Source organism: Pteropus medius, unplaced genomic scaffold (assembly GCF_902729225.1).
Source record: "Pteropus medius unplaced genomic scaffold, Ma_sr-lr_union100, whole genome shotgun sequence".
Taxonomy (NCBI): domain Eukaryota; kingdom Metazoa; phylum Chordata; class Mammalia; order Chiroptera; family Pteropodidae; genus Pteropus; species Pteropus medius.
In genome coordinates, this window is record NW_024355205.1 from 25,703,473 (window position 1) to 25,730,048 (window position 26,576).

Consider the following 26,576-nt stretch of genomic DNA (forward strand, 5'->3'; position numbering starts at 1 on the left):
GTCACATGGTGATGAGGCTAAGTCCATTTCTGAGGTCCCCTCCTCCTCCCCACTTCCTACTTCCCCTTGATATTTTTTTTTCCTGAAAAATCTAAAAGTTTATTGAACCGAGTTTCAAGAATGAGTAACTCAACTAGGCTTGCAGTCTAAATCTGCCATCCATTATATTAATTTCTACCCAATGTATCGAATGACCTGCTCTAGGAAAATGCTCCTTTTGGTGGGATGGGGGTGAGTAAAGAGAGAGGCAATGAAACCCAAATTTAAAATGACTGAAGTCTTATACCTCCAGGAGTATGTCATAGGGAATGGGAAGCCGGGCAAGGAAGGAATGTTGGTGAGGCCAAACTCAAACCAGAGTCAAACCCTTTACCCTAACATCTCCAAGTATAGAATATGGTTAATAGGAAGGCGCGAACGTCCAAACCAAACGCTGACTCTCGAAGGGTCAGGAGGGGAAGCATCACATGGAGAAGTCACTTGACCATTTCTTCCTCTATTTGGGACGCTCTTGCCTCCAGCTGATTCCGCTGGGGAGGAAAGTCTCCCACTTGCTTCTCTTCGGCTCCCTCTTCTTTCTCATCTGCAAGGGTTGTGTAAAGACATCCCCCGCCACCCAGTTGCAAAAAGTAGCAACTTCCCTTCCGCCTGAGTGAACGTGCATTTGAATGCGTTTCCTTTTCATTAAGAACAAAGGTTGGAGTCCGAGCCTTGCAGCGGGGACAGGAAAGTACGCAGCGTGTATCGAGAGAAAAAACACAGAGAGAGAGTGACCCACGAGAAAGGGAAAGGGGAAAACACCAATCCTCCAGGCACTGGGCTTTTTCGACTTTTCCTTTAAAAAGAAAAAAAGTTTTTCTAGCTGTAGGTTCCAAGAACAGGCAGGAGGGGGGCAAGGCGGGGGGTTTTACAGAAAAGGCGCCTGGTCGGTTATGAGTCACAAACGGATTATAAAAGGGTCGCATGTTCACAGGCGCGGGCTTCCTGTGCACCGCCGAGCCGGGGCGCAATGCACCCCGCCACGTCGGGCTCCTCCAGCCGGGGGACCGGAGCCGACCAGGAGCCGAGCCCCCAGCACAGACGCACGGGAAAGGAAGGAGGCCCCTCCAGCCCGACAGGTACGCAGACTTTGCCCTAGCCCTCCGCCTGCCCTCTTCTTTCTCGAGCCGGGATGCGGCGGGGCTGTGGGGCCATGGTCCTGGCGCCAGACGACAGGGGCGGGGGTGGCGCGCACGTGGCCGCCAAGCGCCCAGCCAGGCCCCGAGCGCCTGCAAGCGCTGGTCTGAGGGGCGCTGTCCGCAGGACCTCACCCGGGACCGGAGGTCAGGTCGCTCAAGAAGGGATTCCTGGGGGGGAAGGGGCGAGGAGAAGGGAGGGTGATAAAGACTTGGCACTCAGCTTCTCCGCAGTTTCCTTAGTTGGAAGAGGAGGTACCTATGACCTGGCCCTGGACCAGATTAGCAGCTGGAGCGGCCAGACGAGTGTGCAAAACACACTTAGGGGCAGGGCGGATCAAATGGGACTGCCTTCAAAACATGAGCTTTCTATTTTATTTTGAAAAGTAATTAATATACTTTATAAAAGTTAGAATCATAACATATTAGACACCAATGTCTTCATTTAATAGACATGAGGACTGAGCAAATGTTCCATGAGCTTCTGTGTTTATTTGCTCCCATCATGCTAGGGTGTATTTTCAGAGCACATTGCTTATTTTTCTTTATTCTCACAAAAACCCTGGTGGTTGTCTATCCTCGGCATTTTACAGCTCCCAAGGGTGGACTAGGTCTTTTGAATTTTATATCATCTAAAGCAGGCATATTGGGATGATTACGAATAAAATTTAACCTGGAATTATTGAAGCTGACAGCTGACAAAGATATAAGCTAGAATCCAACCCTTAAAAATGAAGAACTGAGGCCCAGAGAGGTAAAGTAATTTCTCCAACATCATACAGCAGATCCAGGATCCCGCGATTTGAAGAGGCCAAAGGTATCTATCTAATGATGCTCATAAGTTAGTTTATATTTTGTGTCAAACAGATGAGGTCAAGTGGAGATGTACTTTTTACACGACAGTACGTAGCTATCTCAAAGCCAAAGTTACCCCTTATTATCTCCATTCATTCCTCTGCAGTGCCTCTTATATGGCTTTCACATAATGTATAATCTAAATCAACTAGGGCAGCTGAACGTTTAATAATCATGTGAACAATATTATAAGCTAAAAAGTTGACATGGCAATTTCCTGCCTATTGTCTAATTCAATAGCCATGATGATAGGGAATTGGCAGAGTAGGTGGTGTTATCCCCATTTTTCTATGAGGACTTGTGGCTCAGATAATTTGTGTTTTCTCTAGTAAGGTCACCAGGTCCTTAGTGTAAAGCCTACTTTTAGGTACAGATGTGGGATGCAGGCTGTGGGGGCGGAGTGCAGACCAAGGGCCTTTTGTCTGTCAGTGCAGGCTTATTTCCATCATACTTTGCTGCCTCCCTGATTTCTTTCAGAGGACCAAAGCACATTTAGTAATTACTTCTGCTGCATGGACCACTCTGTAATGGCCAGTAATAACCAAGTTCTCTCACACTGTAGGTCAGCCCCCCTGACCACAGGAACAAACTTCCTAACCACACACATTAAGATAGGGAAACATGAGTGCTGTCTGAGACCTACACTGTTTCAAGGCAGAACAGTGGCATTTGCTCAAAGTTCTATTCTTGTTTTTACCTGACTAATCATGTGTAAAAAGTATAAGATTGGTCTTTAACAAAAAATCCCTAAGTGCCACATTCTCTTTATGGGAAGGCCATCACCATTTCTGCCTGTGCTAGACACTATTTGTAGATGCTGGAGATGAGACAGAAGAGAGTGAGCCCTATTCTAATAAATCTAAAAGTTAGATGAAAGACTAACAGGACATGGCTATGCAATTTGATATCATTTTAAATGCAGTAACAATAATACTTAAACTAGTTAGAATGTGCTGTGAATTTCACTTTCTTTCCAATAGCAAACATGGAAAATTAATAACCATCTTTCTTTATAGCTCATCAAATCAGTCTTCTGTGAATCAAAAAATCCACCCAAAAAAGCCTTAGGTTTTAACTTTGAAAAGTTTTTTTCATCAGCTATTTTATGTCATGCCTAAGATCTACCATTTAATTTAAAGGAGGTTTTTCATTTTAGAGTAACGGTTCTTTACTCCTTTTTCCCTACTTCAAATCTAATGGAGGTTATCTATGTTTTTCTCAATTTTTTTTTAAGTACATCCTCACACACAGTTTTGCACTCATGTCAGTGGGCTCCAGGCTTCCTTAAATCTCAGCCATGACCCTCCTGTAAACCCCTTTATTACCCCTTTTGTAAACCTAAGAGGACTAAATAGCTTGAATGTTGGAGAGTGGTGTGTGGACTCTACCTCACATCTAGACTGAGCACCTCTATCCTTGACTCACTGGCGTCTCTACGTTTTTGTGAGTTATTGGCTATGGCTTAGCTGAAGCTACTGATCTTAATAGCTTTATTGCTTTGATGCTAGACCTCCAGCCCACAGTGCAGAAGCCTGGTACTGTGGGAAGAGCACCAGTCTGAGAACCTTGGCGGGTTTCTAGTCCCAACTCTGTGCAGATTCCTGTGCCTCATTTTTCACATCTCTAACATGGGTAGAGGGTACTGAGTCATTTCTAAAGTCCCTTAAACTGATGAAATTTATGATTCAAGTATGACTACCGCTTTACTTCACTTTCATATATCTCCTAAAACACAGCTGGACTCAGTGAACTCATATCGTCTATGTTCAAAGTGAATCAGACTAAATACTAGTATAATTGACTAGAAAATGTATGCTGGCCTTCCACGGATCTTACTGGCTTCAAAACTGTCACACTTTTGCTGAAATTGGATGGACTAACAAAATTGTGAAACATTTTTTCTCAAGGAAAAATATTAAAATTTGAAAAGCCTCTCTTTATCTCACCTTTTCACTGACTACATCTTTCTTACATCTATTCTTTTTATCTAAAATTCTCAAGGAAATGCAGCACTTTCAATTTAATCACTGCTGCACAATTTTCACCCGCATAAAGTGCTTAAGCTCTTTTCATCAATCTTGTCTTTGGACTTCAGGCAAAACCACCCTAAGGCACATTCATCCTCAGATCAACACATCACATCTGAGCAGTTCAGCATCCTCACTCACAACTCTAAGACTCTCAGCAATGTGCAAGAACACTGTGAACCAAAAGGCACAATTCCTGCCTTTACACACGATGACATACTTGCCAGAAAATTAGGCTTAACATTGGTCAAGAGGCATGATTTTTTGACAGATTGTGAATATCTGTCCCAATTCTAAAAAACGATATCCACATGCAGGTACATGGGCTTAAGGCAATGGCAGATGGAAAAATTACTAGTAAAGAATATCAAACAGCTGATTTAATGAAATTGTGATGCTATATCTAAATAAGGTGAAATGACATGCAATGATGTTTGTGCCATTTCTCCATAAATGAGAATGTTCTATACACAGTATAGGTTCCTGGCTGTCTTAACAAAATGCCATGCTCTTTTATGTCGCTCGTCCGCCATCAGGCCAGCATAGTACTTGAGTTTGTGTCTTAGCAGTGCTCCTCCATCCCACTGTTTAACCTGGCCGTTCACCTGTCTGTGCCTCAGGGCCCCCAGACATAAATGTAGAAGATGATAGTACTCATTCCTAAGACTCTTATAAGGAATAAATGAGTCCGTGTACATCATGCAGTCAAACTAATAACTGGCCCAGAGTGTGCCCTGTATAAGCATTTGCAATTATTAGTATACATTTATGATCTTGTATATTTCAAGAAACCAGTTTGGAATATGGGATACAAAAGCAGTCTGAGAAAGTAAAGTAAGTACAAAGTGGTCTCTAAAACTTCTTGACAAGGTAAAAAATCGCTTAGTTTTAAAGAGTTTTTCGCCATTTCAGAATGCATTTTTATTCTTAACCCAGAGAAAAACTAATAAAACACTTTAGAAAATTATTTCCAAGGAAACATTTTGTCGTACGTTTTAGCAGTTACTTATGACTTAAGAGATTAAGAGAGCAAAGAATTATTTTGATCTGGCTTTTTGATAACCTATAACTTATATAATGATTCAGTTGTAGAGTAGTAGTAAATGTATCTTGACTTATACTTTTAAAACAATAAATGCAACATGTGATAGGTGTACAGATAGATATAGGTACTCGCAAGTATTCATGACTAATGTCAGTACCATGGCTGACATCCATTAAATCCTGATTATGAGCTCAGCACCTGACTAAATACCTTATATTCATTGTATCACTTCATGTTCACAATGACCTTGTGGGTAGGTTCTATCATTATGTCCATTTTTAGAGAAGCAACCAAGACTTAAAGAGGTTAATTAATGCTACTAGCCAGATATCACACAGCTAGTAGCATTTCTGGGGTCAGGAATGGAACCCAAGCAGGCTGAAAACAGAATAACACCACTAGACCTTTCCCTTAGATTCAGTAATTGATAACATTTACCACATTTGCTTTATTTCTCTCTGTCTCTACCCATCTATCTCTCTCTCTATGTCCGTATGCAGAGCTGGCATCTTACCTCCAAATGCTTTGGCACTTATCTCCTGAGAATAAGAACATGCTCTCACACGATGAAAACACATGATTATGGCATCCAAGTGTGGCTTTAAAAAACAGGAATGGAAGCTAATCTTCACCCACAACTTCAGATGACTATTTCTGGTAATATTTTCCACATTTATCCCATAATGATTATAATTAATGGACTGAGATCCACACCAGGAATCCTCTAAAAGTAAATAGTCCATTATTATTCTGGAATACTGACAAACCTCATCGATATAGTTCCACATTTATAAGCTTCTACTTACACTAATTCTCCAGGAATATGAATATTAGTTAAAATCTTACTGAAACACTCCAGGGCCAAACGCTCCAGTGCAGTGTGATGAGCGCTCCGCAAGAGGATGGAGCGAGAACTAACCACCTTGGGAGGAAGCGGGGCAGAGAGGGAGGGTCACACCAGGAGTCTCCAGGAGTTTGCTGTCTACAAGAGAAAGAGAAATAAGGCAAGGTGGACAAGTCCGTATATGAGGAGCAATTTGAAGAAGGGAGACTAGTGGCTAAGTGTATGTGTGAAATTATATCTGGAGAGGACACCTTGAGGAGCACCACACAGGCCTCGTTTGGTATGGTAAGGCACTGAGTAAAATGCTATGGGGGTATGAGAAGTAAATGGTACGATGTTCGCCTTGTAACACAGGGTACCCTATATGTGTGGCATCATGAGAAAACTGCTTTTAAAATGGGCAAAACCAAACCTTTTCTCAGTTTCTCTAACATAGTTCTTAGCATACATATTCTTCCTTGCTTAGGGTCATTTTGGTGTGTGGAAATAGAAAAATAGGAACTGTGGCTTGTAGAAATAGAAAAGAAGATTTTTTTCCCATGATGCTAGATGTAAGGGACCCTATACTCATAACTCACAAAGAGGTTACACATACCAAGTTCCAAAGGAGGCATTTCATTGAAACTCAGTATTGAGAATAAACACTGTGAACTCAAGAAGAGGTATCTTAAAAGAGATAACTCTTAAAGGATGACAAACACTCCAGAGTTTATAACTTCCATCACATTTCCTTTTTCCTGGGGTGGGGGCTGGGGATATTGAAAATAAATTAGAAATGAAAAAGAAATTATCAAAAAATTTTTATGTTAAGAAGTTTAAGTTGTTAGACATATGGGAAACTCTTTGTGTAAATCATGAAATAAGAATGGCCATAATTTAAAGCAATAGATTGCATCTCTCGCCTGAGCGCTCGCCTTCCCACCCCTGTTTTTATCCATATTGGATAATATTTTCCCAAAGTTTCGAGCCTGAAGCTGCCAGTGTTAGTTAGGGTGTTGAGTAAGTACCGCCCTCCGCCCCCTGCCCGCCCATGATGCCCTGGCCCAGGATGGAAACGGGCTCTCAGCCTATTCCTCGCTTACTCCACAGAATGACTCTGGGGGAAAATATTTCTAACCTGTTTTTTTCCACATCCTTATCTGAAAAGTGAAAGTATTAATCACTGTCCATGAGAAAACTATTGGGCAGGTTACTTAGTTTGTAAATAAGTTCCACAAATGGTTTCAGTAAAAACTTTCTCGTTTTAAAATTGAGAGAAGCAGAATAATCTCTGAGGCCAATATCCTCTCATTTGTGCATTCACAATTAAATAGTCACTCACTATGTTTTCACTGTGATCCTGTGATATCCACATTAGCTTTCTCTTGAGACAGTTCAAACGTACCTCTCTTAGTTTTCTGTATTAAAAATTACTAACCTAGCATATACCTTTAAAAACACTCATTTTCTGAATTTCAAAATATAGAAAGTTATGCTGTATTAAACTATTTCATGTATGAACCAGTCTATTCAATAAAGAGCTCTTATTTTGGAATAGTAGGTATTTTTGTTAAAGAATTCTTAATTAGAACTATCAAGAGAAGGAATGTTAGATTTTTGTAGAAAGAAAATATCATGATACAGTGAGTTCGTAATTTTTTCCCAGCAACGTCTTATACAGGGAATTTTTCTTAAATGGAATCTAATCTTTCCTCAAGAGGTCAGGATATGGATTATTCCTACAGTACAATCCATTTTACTTTTAACTGGAGCATGGCCTCAGTTACCCTTTTAATCAGCCTGCCATATCATCAATCCCTTTTTAATGATAGAACTCATGTGAATTCAAGAGGAAACATAATATTCTATTCCCCATCTTCTGACAACACAGAAGTTGACCTAACTTTAAAATGAGTTACTGAGATATAATACAGAATAATCATATTCTACAGAAAAGATGTGATAACAAAAAAAAATTCACAGGAATAAACACATTTCAGAAAACCAGTCACCTGAATATTTCTTTTGGTCAGAGAATACTGAAGGCCTTTATAAAGAATTACTGAGAAACATTTATATGAGGTTGTATAACATGTATAGAGGTTGAAACTAAAACTTAAATGCTATTGCTTTAAATACTTAATTGGCTATTTTATGCTGGGAGTGAAAAGGATGAGCTCTCAAACTATTTTGGGTCTATCCCCATCTTTCCTATAAATCGCTCTTTATCCCTATTAAGACTTGCTCACCCTAGGTCCTCTGCTTTCAAAGATGACTAGCTAACTAACTTAATAATCAAGTCTAAATTGATGTGTCGATGGGCAGGGCTTCAATCCCAACCTTCCCTCCTTCTCCAAATAACTTAATTGCATTTCAAGAACAGTTTACCTGAAACCTTACCTGCCACCTTGGTTCTAATGGTAAGGAACTCAGACTAAGCAGAAGGGAAATGAAGCAGTAAGACAGATGTAGAATTTTCGGAGGGCCAGGTCCTTAGGGCATCATGTTTGCAGTCACCTTCATCTTTTGACCCTGGGCCAAAAGGTAATCAAGAAATTGTCATTCCAAAGATTAACTATGACAAGTCCAAATTTTCTCAGGATCCTAATTTTTACATACCTGCATTAATCTTCACTACTAGCTATCATGACCTAAACCAAACAGCAACTTGATAATATATAAGGAATCAGAATAAGTCTGGTGAGAAAGCCAGATATGGCTTTTTTATGCAATTATATCCTAAGTTGCTTTTAGTGAATTGATCCAAATAGGAATCAACATTGAATCCTATTTTAATAATTACATTTATTTATTGGTACATAAGAAAAATTAAATAAAAATGGGAAAATATTTAAAGGAAATTATCTAAACAATCATTTTAGTTTTCTAAAGCATAATTACATTGCTTTTCACCTATTCAAATGGCTTCGCAGCTACAATTTGTATGGCTACATCAATATAGGATTATGCATTTCAGAAGAAATAGGTGTACACCTTGTAACAACAAATTAATAGTTTCCAAATATTTGTACATTTCAGGGTGAATAAAATCAGGAGTGTCATGATGGCTTGTTTAAGAAATTCAACCTTTATGACTTTTTTCAAAGAAAACTTTATGGCATACAGTTCTTTTGGTATGCAAATATTAATTGATTGGTACTGAGAATAACCAGGAAAATAAGAAAATATAGAAATTTACAAAATTGAGGAAGGATATAACTTATGACTCATGTGAAACGAGATCCTTAGTGACAAACTTAGGACCTATTCCACTATGAATATATGTCTGGTAACATATTTTCTGGCTAATCAATAAGGTAAGAATAAAGGATATACTGAAATTATTAAAAAAAAAAAAAGTCATCCTTCAGAAAAGCATCATTTAAAGAAAAGTTTCCCAGAGTGCTACCTTCAGTTTAGGTCTCACTACCAGAAGAAAAGTAGACCTGCCACATAGTTCAGAGATATCTGGCATTATTATTTATCTGGTGTATACTTAGTACTTCATTTGGTAGGTTTTTATTCAAGGTGAGAAGGAATGGTTTTGACATTCATTACTGAGTAATGAATTCTTTCAAGTACTACATTTAACTTGATACCTATCCTCAACTACTGAAAAGAATTGTGCTATAGGAAAGCTTATAGTGACAATGACTACTTCATGTCGTGGGCCTAAAAGTATTTTGGAGTCAGGGGGTTTGAAGTATGTATTTAAAATCACCCTCAAGACTCTCACTCTAATTTACATGGTATAATCCATAAAATTTCTTTTGTATTGCTATACATTGTAAATTATGCTTGTCACATTCTTATCAAATGGTTAGCAGGTGTCACTGTTGATTGCTCAGTATAAATTGTATCGAATTCTTCTGCCACTGTACCAGCTGGGTGGCTGTACTGATTCCAGAAAAAGTCACTTCATTTTTATTACCTCATGACATCATCCTCTGCCCAATGCGTTAGCTAATAGACTAGCCTTTGTTGGCTGTGATCACTAATTTCTACTTGGACACATAGCAATTCTGTTGTTGGTTAGCTTGAGTGCTCCTTGCAAGCCCAGTCAAACACACTGAAAGTGAGCATAGCTTCAACAAGGATGGGTGAATGGCCTTCTGGTCTTTCTAATATCTAAAAGTCTACATAATATACCTTTTTAAAAACTATTCTGAAACATTTCCTCCTTTATTCGGTTTATCGGGGTTAATGTTTGTCATGTATCATTATGTTTTAAAGAAGATTTGATTGTATAGTATATTTAGACAAACTGCTCATTTCTCTGAAGTTTTAGGAATTCCTCATGCCTAAGCAGTCTGGATAACACGGTATCACAGTTTTCATTTGACCATTGAGACCAAAAGGGCACCTGTGTGATGCTTTTTATTTCAGAAAAACTTTAGTTTGAACCAATAAAAAATAAAGGCTATTAGAATCTTTAACATAGTATATCACATTGTGAAAAACACTTGTCACTTTTTTGAGCACTCTAATTGGGCAATTCATATGTATAGTGAAAAAAGATGAAAGAAAAAAATCCAATTATCATACTAAAAGTGTTTCTTTTAATACCTGTGCTCAGATGTCACCTTTAAAGAACAGGAGGAAAATTTATGGGTAGAATACCATGCAAGCAATTCACCTTAAATACAAAACAAACATATCTCTTTAAGAAAAGGTTTAATTATATTGGTTGGGGAGGAACTAACATTAGGATATTAATATATATTTATTGAGTATTTTGTCCAAGTTACTGTGGAGTGGGGGAAAAAGTCCATATTTTTACAATCTTTACTGACTGAAAATCAGTAAGATGAACTAAAATCCTGAATTGACGTCATTTAGTTCAAAGTTTTTTATCATTATACTAATTCATCTCAGAAAACAGAAAGCTAAAAAAAAAAATTACTATCAGTAAGAATGATACATTTCCTTGGTTTGGAAATTTCCAAACCACGATATTCTGCCCTGTCAAAATATATTCACTGGGGAATTTTTAACTTTATACGTTTCTTTTGAAGTTAATCACAATTTTACATCTAGCTGATTTCATGATTAAATAAAAGAGAAGGTGATTCCCCTCTTGTACTGAAAGAGACCACATATGTGAATGATATTCTAACTTCTAGGTTCTACTAGAGTAACATCGAAATCAGAAACTGTAGAAATGTCACTTTAGTAACATCATACTGTAACAGGAAGTAGCAAATTCAGCTTTTTCTTTTTTTATCTACTTTTTGCTTAAGACAATTATTTTGAGACACAGCACTCTTTAAGTCATACTTCCTTTACGTAGATCAAAACCAAAGTCACTGGGTAATGCTTTCCCCAAAGGAATCTCTAAATAGCAGAGGGGGACATTTTACGATGGATACACTTGTGGGTAAAATCTCAACTATTTATTACAGAATGAAAATCTAGCCCAAACTCTGCCTCTGTAAAACAGGTTAATTCGGTTTTAATTTTCATAAATCATAAAGTACTATTTTGAATATTTTGGCCTTTTACTTAAATTGTCTAGTTCCCCAGTGAGTTATAAATCAGAAAAGATAGTACTGTGTCAGAACTCAACGACTCCCCCTTTGCATTTTAGTATTTGGGAACTTTAAAGAGTGGTGTTGTTTTTGTTGTAAAGATGATATATATATGTGTAAATAATTCAGAACTACAGAATTTAAAACATATATTTAAAGAGTCTTTACATTGAAAGGTAAAAATGTTATCAAATTGCCAGTTTTTTTACCCTTTTCAACAAATTACTTCCTAGGATTTAATGAGTCTTTCATTTAAAAAGAAAACACATTTTTGCTTTCAGATTTCTATTCTATCCAACTTTATAACTGCAAGTACATACACAACCATTTCTCTGTCTTGCAGGTGGCGCAAACCAGGAAGGGGAAATCTGTGGTTTAAATTCTTTGTGCCTCATCCTCTGAATGCTGGAGGTGCGCTGTAGGCGGTATGCTGTTAATGCTAATCGTGATAGGGGTTTTACCTCCGACTGACTCCTACATGTTAGCATTAACAGGGTATGATGCCTGTTACTAGCATTTACATGGAACAAATGGCTGCCGTGGGAGGATGACAAAGAAGCATGAGTCGCCCTGCTGGATAAACTTAGACTTCAGGCTTTATTATTTTTTAATTTGTTAATCATAATCTGGCCCCTGGGATGTTCTACCTTAAATTAAGTTTTAAGAGTCAGGTCATTTAAAAGATTTATCAGCGGTATTCTGAATGCAAACATTTTTACTTTAATCTTCAAGTCCACATTTCTGTTTTTATGTTTAAAGGAAAATGTATTCATGTCATTTTTAATTCTAAGTTATGGTTTGTTAATTATAATTGTTTACAAGCACTTTTAATGATTAGACTGGAAGACATACAGACTAAATACATTTTGAAACAAATTTCTAGAATATCTTTCTTGTTAGAAATTAGGACTACTATCCTCCAGTTACATCATAGATTATCTAGCAACATTTTAAAAAAGATTTAGCAATTGTTATTTCCACTATGTAATAATTTTCTATTTACACAACTTCAGTTTGAAATTAATATGTTATACAAATTGCAAGCTATAAAAATAGTCACAGGAATGTAAAGTACAGCTTAGGGAATATAGTCGATAACATTGTAATAACTATGGGTACTAGACTTACGGTGATCACTTCGTAAGGTATATGTCTAATCACTATGTTGTATACTTGAAATTAATATAATATTGTATGTCAACTATCATTGAAAAATAAATTTAAAAAAATAATAATACTTATATTTGAATCTTAAGGGGGAATTGAAAGGCTATCACATTGAATTTGTATTTAAAAAATGAAATGCTTTTTAACAAGTAGAATGGTAAATGATGTCTGAGAGCCAACTCCCTATCTTTTTCCTATAAAATACAAAGATTTAATTGTAAAATTCAATATTTGAAATTAGATCCCAAACCTAGGTTTAATAGCTTAGCCACATAATTCTCAGACCCATTGGGTCAGAAATCCACTTTTCTTCTCCAAGCCTGTTTCTAATCCACAGAATGGGGCTAATACTTTACATAGTTAGTGAGAGGCATACATAAGATAGAGAACTTTGTAAAATATAAAGTGCTTCCTTAATGTTATAGTAAAATAATCCAAGAACAGTTCCTCCCACTCTGTTAGAAAAAAGCTAGTGATTTGATAGAATTTTTAAGGTTTGGATCTCTATGCAATTTTTCTCCATAATTAACTATATCACTTACAAATAACCAATTGTAATTGTTAGCATACTTAGTGTATGCTTGTATTAGCAACTCTTATTCACATTCGTCAAAGTTATGCACTATAACCAAATAAATCTCTTGAGTCTTTAGCTATTTAAAATAACTTTTTTTTGGACTTTTTCTTTTGCGAGGTACAATCTAATTTCAGAAGTTGTTTACACAGACACAGACACACACAAGACGATGGGGGAAAATTGCGAGAATCCTAAGGGTAACATTTCCGACTCCTAGGACATAGTCCGCTTACTGAGGGTACTCCCTTGGCCCAGCCCCGCTTTGTGTTCAAGTTGTGTGTGCTGCCAGGATAGATTCTCTTCTTAACCTTTGGAATGGACATCTGGCTCCATGGAGCCCCATGGAGCCCCAGGTATATGTGTCACATTCAAGGGTGTTTCTTCAGACTATTCATTTTATATATACTGTTTATCTATAAGAAGAGTCCTTGTTTTGAGTCCCAATTCTTCAAAATCCCACTTGCTGCATAAAGCCACAAAGTCCCAGAATGTCAGGCCTGGAACAGACTAATCTAGTATTGCCTTTCTGCTGTTACAATGAAAAGCTATGACCATCAAAAAGGAAGTTTAAGAAAAACTGTGCCGTGGAATGCATTATTTGAAGAGTACTAGACTACACTACATGAAACTTGAGTTACTTAATCTCTCTAAGCCTCAATTTCCTCACCAGTAAAATGATGAATATGCTTCATAAGGATGGTAGGCTTAAATAAAATAGTGCCTATAAAGAGCACGATACCTATTATGCATTAAGGGTTAAACACTACCTTTAAAACCATGTTCATTATGTCTATTTCAGTCATCTAAATCAAATGATCTACCATAGCAGATTATCCATAATCCCATGGGATGACGACCCAGGGAACCTAGATGCTGCCAGGATCACTTGGTTTTCTCTGACGCCCAACTCTCCTAGGCTTCTAGCTCCTGATCTGGTCTTAGACGACGACTCCTGACCAATAGCCTCAGTCATTCCAAAAATTCTTGGAGCATAAGTCTGGGTTTGGCTTGGGGGAAGGGTTAAGTAGCAAAGAAGTGTGAATGTGAGCGTGTATGCCTGCATGCGTGTGTGTGTTTTGAAGTGACAAAGGGTGATTGAAGGAAAAGTGGATTCTGTGGTAGAAAAGGTAAAAAGAACCCAATTTTGTACACAGAATGCTGAATTGAGGCACTAAATTATGCAGGACATGGTTTCTTTGAAAAAATTGAATGTAAGGGAGGTTCTCTAGGATCCGACCTACTTCTCCAGAAACTTGCTGAATGAGAGACCAGGCCTTTCCTATTCACTGTCAGCAGCTAGATAGACCCAGTAGCTTAAAAAAAAAAAAAGTAAAAAAATAGAATAAGAGAAAAAAAGTGTGGTTCAGGGGACTGACGAATATACAGAAAACATGGAAAATTGAAAATTTTCTTAAACTAGAAGATGACCAATATCTCAAAGCAGGAAAGCTTGAAGAGAAAAAGGAGATTGAAGAAAATAGAGTCCATAAATGGGAAGCACTCAAAAAAAGCTGACCCATTATGTGATTCTCAACCAATAATGACTAGAAAATAATGAAACCAACATTTAAAATTTGCATGTAAGTATTCAGCTTCCCACTTTAGATTTCAAATTCTGTCACAGCGATATCAATAAGGAAATGACGTTCGCATAAAGGGAATTCTTCTTTCTTGTTACTATTGTGTCTTAACAAATATGTGTTCCAGTGTTAGTCTCCACCTGGCTAACACATGCATTCCTAACCACCTAAGAAAAGGATTTGAGGTGGATTTCTCAAATATCATCCCAATGATGTCTTCTCTAACTTCGATCACTCTTCCCCGCTTCCTGCAGTACTCAGTAATTTTCCAGTTCACTAGCACTTAACATACTGCATCATAATTTGTTTTGGTGTATGAATGATTAGAGGAAGTGATAACCTTGAGGGTCGATACACCATCTTACACATTCTTATCCCACTCAAATGTCTACTAACTTAATACAACATTATTATTCCAAGTCCAGCTGTAAAAAGAGAAATGAAGACAATGAACATTTCACTTTATACCAATAGGCTCAAAGAAGTGATTTTTGGCAAATAAAAGTTCATTATAGCAAACAAAGCTTGAAAAGCTCTACATATAACTGAAGAGCTAGAGTAGTTATTCTCACTTTAGAAACTTGTCAAGATACAGGTTCCCAGGCTCCCACGTACAGAGATTCTGATTCTGTAATGGAGTTCAGGAAACTGCCTTTTATCAGGCTAACCAAGTGATACAGATATAAGTGGTTCAAAAACCAACTCGGACAAACTGGTTTATACCTAGTACTACTGTTGATATGGCAACTAGGGATAATGCTGCTTTTTGGAAGACAGCAGTAATTAAATTTCAGGTTCCATTATCCCTCCCCACCAAAAATATCCTAACCATCTCAAAATCTACCCAACATGAAAATCCCCCACTGAAACCAGTCACCCTGTGTTCTACCACCAGCTACAACCACTCAGTGATCTTGTACTATAAAGGCCCAAACTATCAGCTGTTGCTTAGAGCAACAGTTAGGGAAGGTCAGTGAGAAGGGATTGAGTGCCAGTTCCTGCTGTGCAGAGTAGGCTGATTAATGAAACAATCATGAAATATCACTGTCATTCTATCTTACCCTCTCACCCCATGATGCCAAGGCTTCACCAAACATTATACCCAAGTATCCACTTAGGAAAATCCTACCCTTTCCCAAATGCTGACAGCCGAGCAACTTTTGATCCCTTAGCCCATGCCAAGCATACGGGAAATGAATTCGGAAAAGGGCCACACCCAGAAGTGATCTTTCTCCTCAGTTCTCCCAAAGTACAGTGCTAGCTCTCCTATGAAAGAAAGTGCTGCACAGTTAGCTCCATATTTGTTATTTGGGTATATGTTGTCCTTTCTTGTACATCATGAGCTCCTGTAAGATATATAATTTTAAACTTTTCTGTATTCTGCTTGGCTCAGGGCATTGCTTACAGTTGCTTAAGTGGAATGGGAAAATGTATCTAAGTCCCCACTGACTCTGGAAACACAGCTTGTTCTGATATGGAGACTCTGTGCCTAGCATGCGTGTTTGTCCCGGCTCACGGGACTGTTTTTCAGTTGGCTTGTATGAACTCATCAGAAAGCCAAAGCATCAACTTGGCTTTTCCTAAATTCTGCAGATCAAGAAGGCAGTCTCCATATTCACTTTTAAGAAATCCCATGATTCAAGAGCAAGGATTCTGAAACCAGACTGCTGAGTTCAAATCACCATATACCAGCTACATGACCTTAGGCAAGGCTCAATAAAAGTTTTACATACAGTGTAAAAATATGAAAATTTTTCCTTTTTATCTCCACAGGCAGGCTTGCCATAATAATACCCAACTTCCAGAGCCCTTAGAAATAACATTTCAGTAGAGGATTCCCCTAAAACTAAATATTTTCCCTTTCTTTCAATAAATTTACCCATATATGAAATCTAAAATCTGCTCATTGAATAAATTTGTTTTTAAAGGATACTTATCAATACTTAAAATATATATAGGACCACCTATAAGAATTTATATTACAGATCTACTAGTACACATGTAGAATCATGTATGTAAAAGCTTACTGGGTGAAACATTAATAGCAGAAATTAAAAATCAACCATTGACAGACACTGATGAAATAATGTCACTGTTCCCCTCAGCAGAAAAAAAAAAGATCCCATGTGCCCCTGTTTTCACAGAGTCACACGGGTAATCAGTAAGCCTCTGAGCCCTAGCTACAAGGAAATTTAGGAAATTAGCTTTCAGTTTTCCACCTGGTGAGATTAAGATCCATAAAGTGAGAAGTCACCAGTGGCCATGTGTGCAAGCAGTGCAAGGTGACAAAAAGCATGAAAAATATACACTCAAATAAAGGTTTGTTTTCTTATTGGTACACTCAAAATATTTCAGAATTTTTTCAAGAAAAAAATTCAAAGTATAAATCCACAAACAAGAAAGGGACTAGAAGAGGAAGGCAGCAGCAGAAATTTCGACCAATTTCTAGAAGATGGAAAGTAAAGTGACCAATGCAACAGCAGAGGATATCACCACCCAGAATGCATGTGGAGGGGAGATCTGCCCAGCAGGGCCTAGAGAAGCTCAGAGGTGGTAGAATACAAAAGACAGAAAAAGGGGCTAAAAAGAAAGCGGTTAGTGAAAGGTCCATACACAAACAGTTGACCTGTACTCCATATCCCCTATCTTCAAATACAGAAGGGTCTGAATCCAGGTATTTGCCACCAGTTAAAATGTTGGAGGGATCTCTTATAAAATAAGTGGAAGAATGACAGCAGTCAGTATAGCAATTGATTGCCAAGACTGACCATCTCTTCATTCTAGCATTTATAAAATCCTCATCATAATAGCCAGCTTCATCCTTAGAGCAGCCAAATCTGCCTAAAACATGAAAGGCTACAATAAGCAAAAAATCTGTCACTAGAGTAAAAAAAATAATCCAGGGCCTAGGAAATGAATGAACAAATGAATATAATTATTTTAGTATCTGTAGAAAGATCACAAAGATATACTGTAGATATTATGGACAAGCAGAAGAGCTTTCAACAAGTAAACTATGCTTGACAAATAAGAAGTTCAATTTAAAAGAGTAGAATATAAATGCAAGAAAAATGAGAGGAGAAAAATACATAAGACCAACACAGAAGATCCAAAACCCAACTAAACTGTGTTAAAGAGACAGAGAAAAAGAAAAAGCAATAAATATTTTTTTAAAAAAGAAAAAGTTTCCTAGAGCTCAAGAGAGATGTCAAAATTGAAAGTACCAAGAATAACTGAATATCTAGATATATATAATAAAATTTTAGTGTTTTATAACACTAAGAATAAGAAGGTTCTGAGTGTCCATAGTATATACAAGTGTGTGTGGCAGGATGGGAGGTGGGGAAGAAGGCAGGCTTGCAAAGAACAGGCTATAAAAATCAAACTGGTATCAGACTTCTCATTAAGGACAACCGATGCCAGAAGATAACTGAGTTACTTTCAAAGTCTTAATAGAAAATTATATTTCAATCTAGAATTCTATATCTAGCCAAAAAGCTGATCAAATACAAGTTACAAAACAAAGCTACTTTAGCATAAAAGGGCTCACCTCTTCAACACTTCTTCTTAAGATGGAACTGACTATGGGCTGTAGCACATGAGAAAGTTAATCCATGAACAGGATGATATGGACTCTAGGTAAACAATCCTACTCCAGGTGAAGAAACAAATCTTCAGATGAAACTTGTGCACCAAGCCCAGAAACAAAACGCTCAGACTAGAACGGGAAGAAATTTTTTGGCAAAGTGTTTTTTAAAAACTAGACTTGTCTAATGCATGGGGAAACAGGCACTCTCAGACACTATTGTTGGGACTGTCATTTGGCAAAACCTTTTAGAGACTAGGATCAGGTAGCATCTGTCAACAATTCCACTACCAGAAATTTATTCCTACAAAATTACCTATATGTGAGCAGTGCAGAGTAGTACATAAGAGCATGTGAGTGAAGTTATCTGGGTCCAAATTTCAGCTTTGCTATTTGCCAGTTCTGCGCTGTTTCTTTGTTTACCAAATGAAAACACCTTCTCAACAGGCTGTTGTGAGGATTAAATAAGAGGTTTCATATGAAAGGCTTATCACAATGGCCAGCATACAGGAAACACTCAGTTAACTCAGTAAATACTCAGTTTATCCACAAAACACTTGCCACTTTCACACAAGGATGTTTAATGTCTCACTTTAACATGGTGAAAAATGAAAACAACTAATATGATCCTATTTATGTTCTTAAAAGATTATATTTGTAATTGTACATATATGTTTACACATGTACAAGACTAAAAGGGGAAAATATGCTGAAGTGTTACATCTAGGGAGCAGGAGAGGACAGGGTTGTTTCTGTGTGAAATTTTTATTATGAATGACAAAAGTTGTTTTATCCTTTAGAGAAAGAAAGAAACATTAACATAAATCTTAGGAAGAAAAAGATAAGCACACGCAAACACTACATAGAAAACTTTTATTTTAATTTACTATACATGTTTAAATTTTAGGAAGATACTAAGTAGACGCACTTCCCTCTGTAGGTTTAATTTGATCTTCAGTTACCTGTAAAAACATGAATAGCTTTACTTTTCTAATAAACAGTTTTACCCTCTACTCATCATTCAAAATCATTCCATAGTCCTTCTCTTATAATAACTCTCTTTCTCCTTCAATAATAATTATTATTGAAAGTTAAGTAGAAAGAGAAGAAAATTCATAAGGCTAAGTTCTCTATCTAAATTATCAAGTACAGTAATTCCATTAAAAATATAATCTGAGGCATTTATCCAGGCTTCTCAAGCTTCTCTCATTTTATTTTTTATCTATAAAATGAAATCATAAGTATTAAGAAAAATATGTGCAGTGCTACAACAAGGTTTTTTAAATCATTTTGCTGGAAAGTATAATTCTATTTCGAACATAGTACATTATAGGCTTAATACAAATAGATCTCTGTATGTCCATATTTCTGTTCTACGTTACTCAGACATATCACACAAACAGGCTAATTTGTATTCCTCATCACCCCAAAACCTGCTCCACCTCCTGCATTATCTATTTCAGTGAAGAGCTCTACCCGGCTGCTCACACCTGGCATTAGAGAATCCACATATTCAATCAGCTGTCTTACCAAGTCTACCTCACAGCCATTCTCACCACCATGCTTGAACTTTAGAATCTCATCACCTCCCATCCCCCTTAATAAGCGTGCTGGCCTAAGTTGCAGCTATCGTCCACACTGCCCCCAGAATGAGCTTTTAAACAGGAATAAGCTGCCCAATAGGTCACTTCCTTGTTAAAATTCTCCAATCACCTTCAGGAGGGGAATGCAAATTCTACATCATAGAAGATGAGTCCCTCATACTCTATTTACAACAAACTTCTTTGGATTCATCACCCACCCTACATGTGACTGTACATTCAGATTCATTTTACATTTACCATACTTTCCTCTATATCCCTATGCAAGTAGCTTCCTCTGAAAAAACCCCCAACCCATCCCCCAGTAAATTATAGGCCTGGCCCACTTTTATTCATCCTTTAAAATCAGCTTAAGAGACACGAATTCCTGGGAACCTTCCTTATCCAAACCCCAGCTTGGTTTGGGTCTTACCCCTCTATACGCCAGACCCACAGGTACACCCGAAGTGTCTGCTTATGTCTAGCTATCCCATTAAATTAACTTTCTTGAGGACAGTAAATAGGTTTTATTCATTTTTGTACCTACTGCTCCTGTCACAAAACACTCAATAAGTCTGTGCTGGTTTAATCAATGAACCATACATTTAACCTACTCTCTTTAGACAAGAAAAATGGATGGTGGAAGAAAAAAATCTGGACCAGAATAAATATTTCAAAAACAGCTACTTGCTGATTTCTATGAGATATTCTAGGTTACTGTCTCTATAATTTTTCTGCATTGTTCCTTGCTTTAAAGTATTCAGTTATCATTGCTTCCTGAATTTCTCCAAACGATTTCCTATACACTCATTTCTTCTCTAGTCTTCATCTAACATTGTGACCAACCAAAGAAATAAAGTTACTCCACCTATTCAAATATACATTCATCTCATAGGAAAAAAAAGAAAATTACATAAACTTTACATAAGACCATTATGGCTAAGTAATACCTAAACAATAAATTCTACCTGTAAATTAATTAATACAAACTAGGTTTATATATTATCATTAAAAAAATCAATAAATATTTATTGGGTAAAGCCCCTCACCCCATGTGCTAAATGTTGGGTTCAAAATTGGGAGTTACACATATATAACAAATCCTGAATGATTTAACAGATTGAATGTAAACATACTAGCAAAAACAATCAGAAAACAATACGAGGAGGTATATAATCAAGTGGAAATGATACGAATGGATACTTGACAAGAAATTACTTTGAGAACGTTTCATGGAAAAGGTGAGACTTGGGCAAGGTACCAAAGAATAAATAGGATGTAAGTACACAGGAGAATGGGAAATGGAGTCCCAATGAAAGAACTGTCATAAATAAATAAATAAACTTGGAAATAAGTTTGACACAGCTGATTAGTGTGCTTCCAAGCCTGACTAGAGCGGAAAATTAGAGTAACTAGGAAAGGTTCATGCAGCTGGATTACACAGGAGAGCCATCAGATAATTTAAGTAAAAGATGAACACTTAGTATATGAAAGAGTGAACAGGGATAGTTGTGGTTAAGAAATATAACCATTCCTACTTATGAAATCTAAATGCTAATGACACAGAATAAACTACAAAATCACAAGTATTTAAATTTGACTTTTCAGGACATTTCCACATTTAATATGTCAACGGGCAAGGCAGCTTTAAAATACATCTGACGAATCTTAATCCTTTAAATGTTCATGAAGTATACAAAAAATTATAAGAACTAATTAACACCATTGCAACCTTTAAGAACTATTACTACTATATAGTAATATTCTTATATTTCTTCAAGTTCTACAGTATCATTTGCATAATATTAACAAATAAAAGAGAATTACCAAATTACAATTTTTCTCTTGCTGAAATATGACAACAACCACAAAATTGCTTTAGCTATTGAGACAACTAAATACTTTTCTTCTTTCTCTTTCTTCTCTTTTTACTTTTTTTGTTATTAATTTCAAGGAAAATTTCTTTGTAGAAAAGTACTCATTAACTGTCAAAAACACTTACCATTTTCCGAGATCTTTCCAATAGCTTATCCCATACTGTAAAATGTGCCTTGAAAAGAAAAGATTTACTATGAATTAACTAAGTTAGTAAAGTTAAAATAAAAGGGGCTAAGTTTTTACATAGGTTTTAAAGAAAACAAATACATAAAATGTTAGGCAGTACTAATGAGGTTAAATGGTTATAAACGTAGACTAGAGTAGGAGGAAAAGATACCATATTGAACAGTTGTTTTGTTTGGCACTTAAGAAAAAAAGACTTAAGCACTGACTATGGTATTCTTCCTATTTTCTCCTCCTTAATCATTACCATTATTATAACGGGAAGCAAAAACCTGCCACACTTTCCTGTAGATTATGTTTCTTTCCTTAAATAGCCAATTTTAACATGCTAGAGGTCATTCTTCAAATCATAATCAATCACAAGGAAAGGTTCAGTAAGAACTGACTATGACATCCTCATGCTGAAATGGCAGACCTAGAGGATTTAGCAAATCACCCTAAAGAACAAGTAAAAACTAACAAAGACAATAGTAAAAGTGAGAGCCAACTTAATCTTTAATCCTTAACAATTTCATGTAAGGTTATCAGAAGGAATTAATGAAAACTGGGCAAAGTGCATAATGACCATATCGATTTTATGAAGTCAGTTGAAGGGGATACTGAGCAATATGTGTGGGCCAGTGACTATTTCACACTGATCAGGCTAGTAAAATTTATAACAAAAGGTAGAATTACTAAACATGTACACGCAGACACTTCTGGAGACAAGAGTGGCACGGTATGTTTAAAGTGAAAACCATGCCTGACTCAGGCAGAATGAATAGCTGGTGCAAAAACCTTCCTGGAGAAAGAGGCATGAGATGAAGTCAGAGAAGCAGGCAAGGACCAGATAGTGTAGGACTTTATGAGACAGGATAAGGGTTAGAATTTGTTTATGAGAAGTCACTGGAAAGTTTGGGACAGAAGAATTACATGATTTGATTTGTAAATTAAAAAGCCATTTTGACTACTAAGCAGAGAATGCACTGTGGGAACAAGAATGAAAACAAGGAAGGGGAATGAAAAGTGAGAGGGACTTGGAGGAGGGAAGCGGTAGTAGATGAGATGCTTTGCAGTGGATGGACTCAGGATATAATGAGAATTCCAAGTTGAAAGGATTTGCTGATGGAAAGGATAAGAACATGGTTCTGACGGAAAACAGAATCAAGAATTACCTCAGAATCAAGAATTAGCTAGGTAAATGATGATGCCATTTTCTGAAATGGAGAAAGCAGGAAGAGAAGCAGGTATGTAGAGAAAAATCAAACATGTAAAGGAAATGTATGCTAAAAATTACAAAATGCTGATGAAAGAGATAAAAGAAGATTTAAATAAATGAAAAGATATACTATGTTCATAGACTGAAGACTCAATATAGTAAAGATGTCAATTCTCCCCAAATTGATATACGAGTTTAATACAGTTTCTATCAAAATACCAGCAAGACTTGTCAGTATAGAAAAGATTACTCTAAAATCAAATGAAAAGGCAAAGGACATAGAATAGTTAAAATAATTTTTATAAGAAGTAACATGGCGGAATTATTCTACCTGATTTCGAGACCTATTTATAGCTACAGTAATCAAGACTGTGATACTGGCAGAGGGATAGACACAGATTAATGGAACAGAATAGAGACAGAATAGGAACCCAGAAATGATCCCACACAAATATGCCCTCCAATTTTTAACAAGACTGAAAAGCAGTTCAATGGAGAATGACAGCCTTTTCAACAAATGGTGCTGGAGCAAGTTGATGTCTATAGGCAAGAAAACATGAACCTCAACCTAAATCTCACATCTTATACAAGGTTTAACTCAAAATGGACCACAGATTTAAATATAAAACTATAAAATTTTTAGGAAAAAGAACTGGAGAAAATCTTTGGGATCTATGACGAGGCAAAGAATTCTTAGAACTGACATCCAAAGCATGATCCATGAAGGGAAAAATTGATAAAGTGGAGTTCAAAAAAAATTAAAAATTTCTGATCTGCAAAAACTTGTTCATAGGATGAAAGGACAAATTACAGACAAAGAGAAAATATTTGCAAACTACATATCTAACAAAGGACTACTATCTAGAATATATATTTTTAAAATTCTCAAAACTCAACAATAAAAAAACAAACAATCCAATTAGAACATGGCCAAAGATATTAATAGACATTTCACCAAAAAAAGATATACAAATGGCAAATAAGCACATGAAAAGATGTTCAACACAATTAGCCAATAGGGAAATGCAAATTAAAACAACAATGAGAAATCACTACAAACTGATGGGAATGGCTAAAATAAAGAGACGATATTAAATGCTGGCAAGGATCTGAAAAACTAATTACTCACACATTGCTTGTAGGAATGTAAAAGTACAGCCACTCCTAAACTCAGTTTGGTATTTTCCTGGACATTTATCCCAGAGCAATGAAAACATATATTCACAAAAACCTGTACACAAATGTTCATAGCAGCTTTATTCATAATAGCCAAAAAGCTAAAAACAATTCAAATATCCTGTAAAGAGTGAATGGTTAAACAAAGTGGGGTCCACCCACACCCCACACAAAGGAGTACTACTCAGCAATAAAAAGGAACGAACTACTGATATATTGATACACACAACCACTTGGATGAATCTCCAAAGAATTACGCTGAGTGAAAAAAGCCAGTCCCATAAGATTACATAGTATATGATCCCATTCATGTAACATTCTTGAAATGACAAAATTGTAGAAATGGAGAACAGATTAGTAGTTGCCAGAAGTAAAGAGGTAGGGGCAGGGCAGAGGGGAGTAGGCGTGGCTATAAAGGCCAACATGAGGGATCCTTGTGAAGGAACTCTTCTGTATCTTCACACCATCAATGTCTATACTCTGGTTGTGATATTGTACTGCAGTTCTGCAAGATGCTATCATTGAAGAAACTGGGTAAAGGTAATTGAGATCTCTCTGTATTATTTCTTATAACTGCATAGGAATCTATAATTATCTCAAAATCAAATTTAATTTTAAAAAGGATTAGCAAAGGTGAGAGCAATATAGAAAATGATAGTCTTTCTTTGGATCATGACTAGAAGAGCATGCCAAAAAGGCCAAGGGCATTCCAGAAGGTCTCACCAAAATGCACTCCAATACTCCTCAATGCACCCTTCCCTATACTAATTTGAAAAACAAAAAATGCTATCTCGATTTAATGTTTCTTTTATGAATTATCTGTTTATACTCTTGGCAAAACTGTTTTTAAATCATAAACCCAACTTTACAAAATATTAGTGTCACGCAACTTAATAAAAATTGAAATGTATGTCCTTCAAATTGGTATAAAATCAAGATCAGAATCACACCCACACCCAAACAACTGGACGAGTTGAAACTTTAAGATTTACTTACTCTTAAGTGAACAGGTAAAGAGAGACCCTGGAATCTTCGTACAAGATTCGACTGAGCGGCTTGAAGGTTGTGAACTGCTGACACTTCGTACTGGAAACAAATACTCGTTCTTGTAATAAGAGGGCCCTCACTCACATCAATGAAGTCACCAAATCTGATTTGATTTTAAAAACAAATAAAACCTCAAAATCAAATGAATTACAATACATTGGGGAAGGAGGGGAATCTATTAATTCTCTCTGCTGCTATGTCCCTAATCAGGAATATTCTAAGTGGCTGGATTCAGTCTCTAGCAGCCTTTGACATCACAGGCTCAAGTGAAGAGGCTAAAACTTTGAAAATTAAAGTGAACTTTTTTCTTCATTAGCATTGATATAACTTTAAAGATTTTTAAGATCACTGAAAACATCATGTTATCAAGTAGATCCAGTGTCTAAAACTGATAACCTCCAACTTTTTAAGAACTCATTTTAACAGAGTTTAGAAGTCAGTAAATAGGGAAAATTGTGTCCAAAAACAAAGAGCGACTTTCTAGAGGAAAAAAATTCAAATCTAAATCAAGAAAGCATGAGGTTGAATAAACAGTTACAGGCCATGAAGTCAATTTTGCATAACACACTGTCTTACTTCTCTCATCCCTGAGTCAGAAAGCACATTCTGGTTTAATTTACTTATATGTAATATAAGTAGTAACTGATTAGTCAGAATTCACATTTCTGTATACACATGAATTATCATGTGCAATTCCTAATGTAAATATTCTGCTCAATTTCAAAATTATCTCTTAAAAATTACATTTTTAAACAATGGTTTTCCACTCTTTAAATGCAGAAATAAAAATAACAATAAAATGAGGAACAGAAACCACAACTGTTCCAGAAGACAATTTAAAGCTTCCAATTACCACATTAAAACAACAAACGAGGCAATAGAAAATAAGGTTAATAACAAAAAAGGTACAAATTCATCTTTTACAGTTGTATACTACATTCAGATAACAATAAAGCTAAACCTTACTATAATTAGCAGCCAATGTTTTTTTTACTTTCACTTACCTGTGTAGCTTAACTATTCTCTCGGAGTTCTGAGATGCCTTCTCTTCTATGTATTCTATTTTATATCTAAAAAGCAGCAAAGAAAAAAATTTAATTATAAATATACAAAGAGGTGTTTTACGAAACCTCCCTTCTCTTCCTCTTTAG

At 36.4% G+C, this 26,576-nt stretch overlaps 1 protein-coding gene and 1 long non-coding RNA gene across 6 annotated transcripts in view; one reads left to right on the forward strand and one right to left on the reverse strand.

Annotated features, from left to right (window-relative positions):
* Positions 1 to 228: 228 nt before the first annotated feature.
* Positions 229 to 13,283, forward strand: LOC120598492 (uncharacterized). Its single transcript, XR_005651597.1, has 3 exons — positions 229 to 864; positions 974 to 1,118; positions 11,797 to 13,283. It is a non-coding gene; the product is annotated as an uncharacterized LOC120598492 (long non-coding RNA).
* MRPL39 (mitochondrial ribosomal protein L39) overlaps positions 4,418 to 26,576 on the reverse strand; it is a 33,071-nt gene continuing 10,912 nt past the window's right edge. Inside the window, exons 7-11 of one of the 5 annotated variants that reach the window (XR_005651595.1) lie at positions 26,430 to 26,495; positions 25,375 to 25,528; positions 21,946 to 21,993; positions 8,326 to 8,457; positions 4,418 to 6,084 (exon numbers count right to left, since the gene is read on the reverse strand). Coding sequence is in view for 3 of the 5 variants with exons in the window: in XM_039857264.1 (XP_039713198.1) it covers positions 19,278 to 19,325; positions 21,946 to 21,993; positions 25,375 to 25,528; positions 26,430 to 26,495 (316 nt within the window). In the remaining 2 variants the exon portion in view is untranslated. Of the gene's footprint in view, positions 6,085 to 6,541; positions 8,458 to 19,219; positions 19,326 to 21,945; positions 21,994 to 25,374; positions 25,529 to 26,429; positions 26,496 to 26,576 lie in introns of those variants that run through there. The other 4 variants (XR_005651596.1, XM_039857265.1, XM_039857264.1 and 1 more) reach the window with 4 other exon arrangements.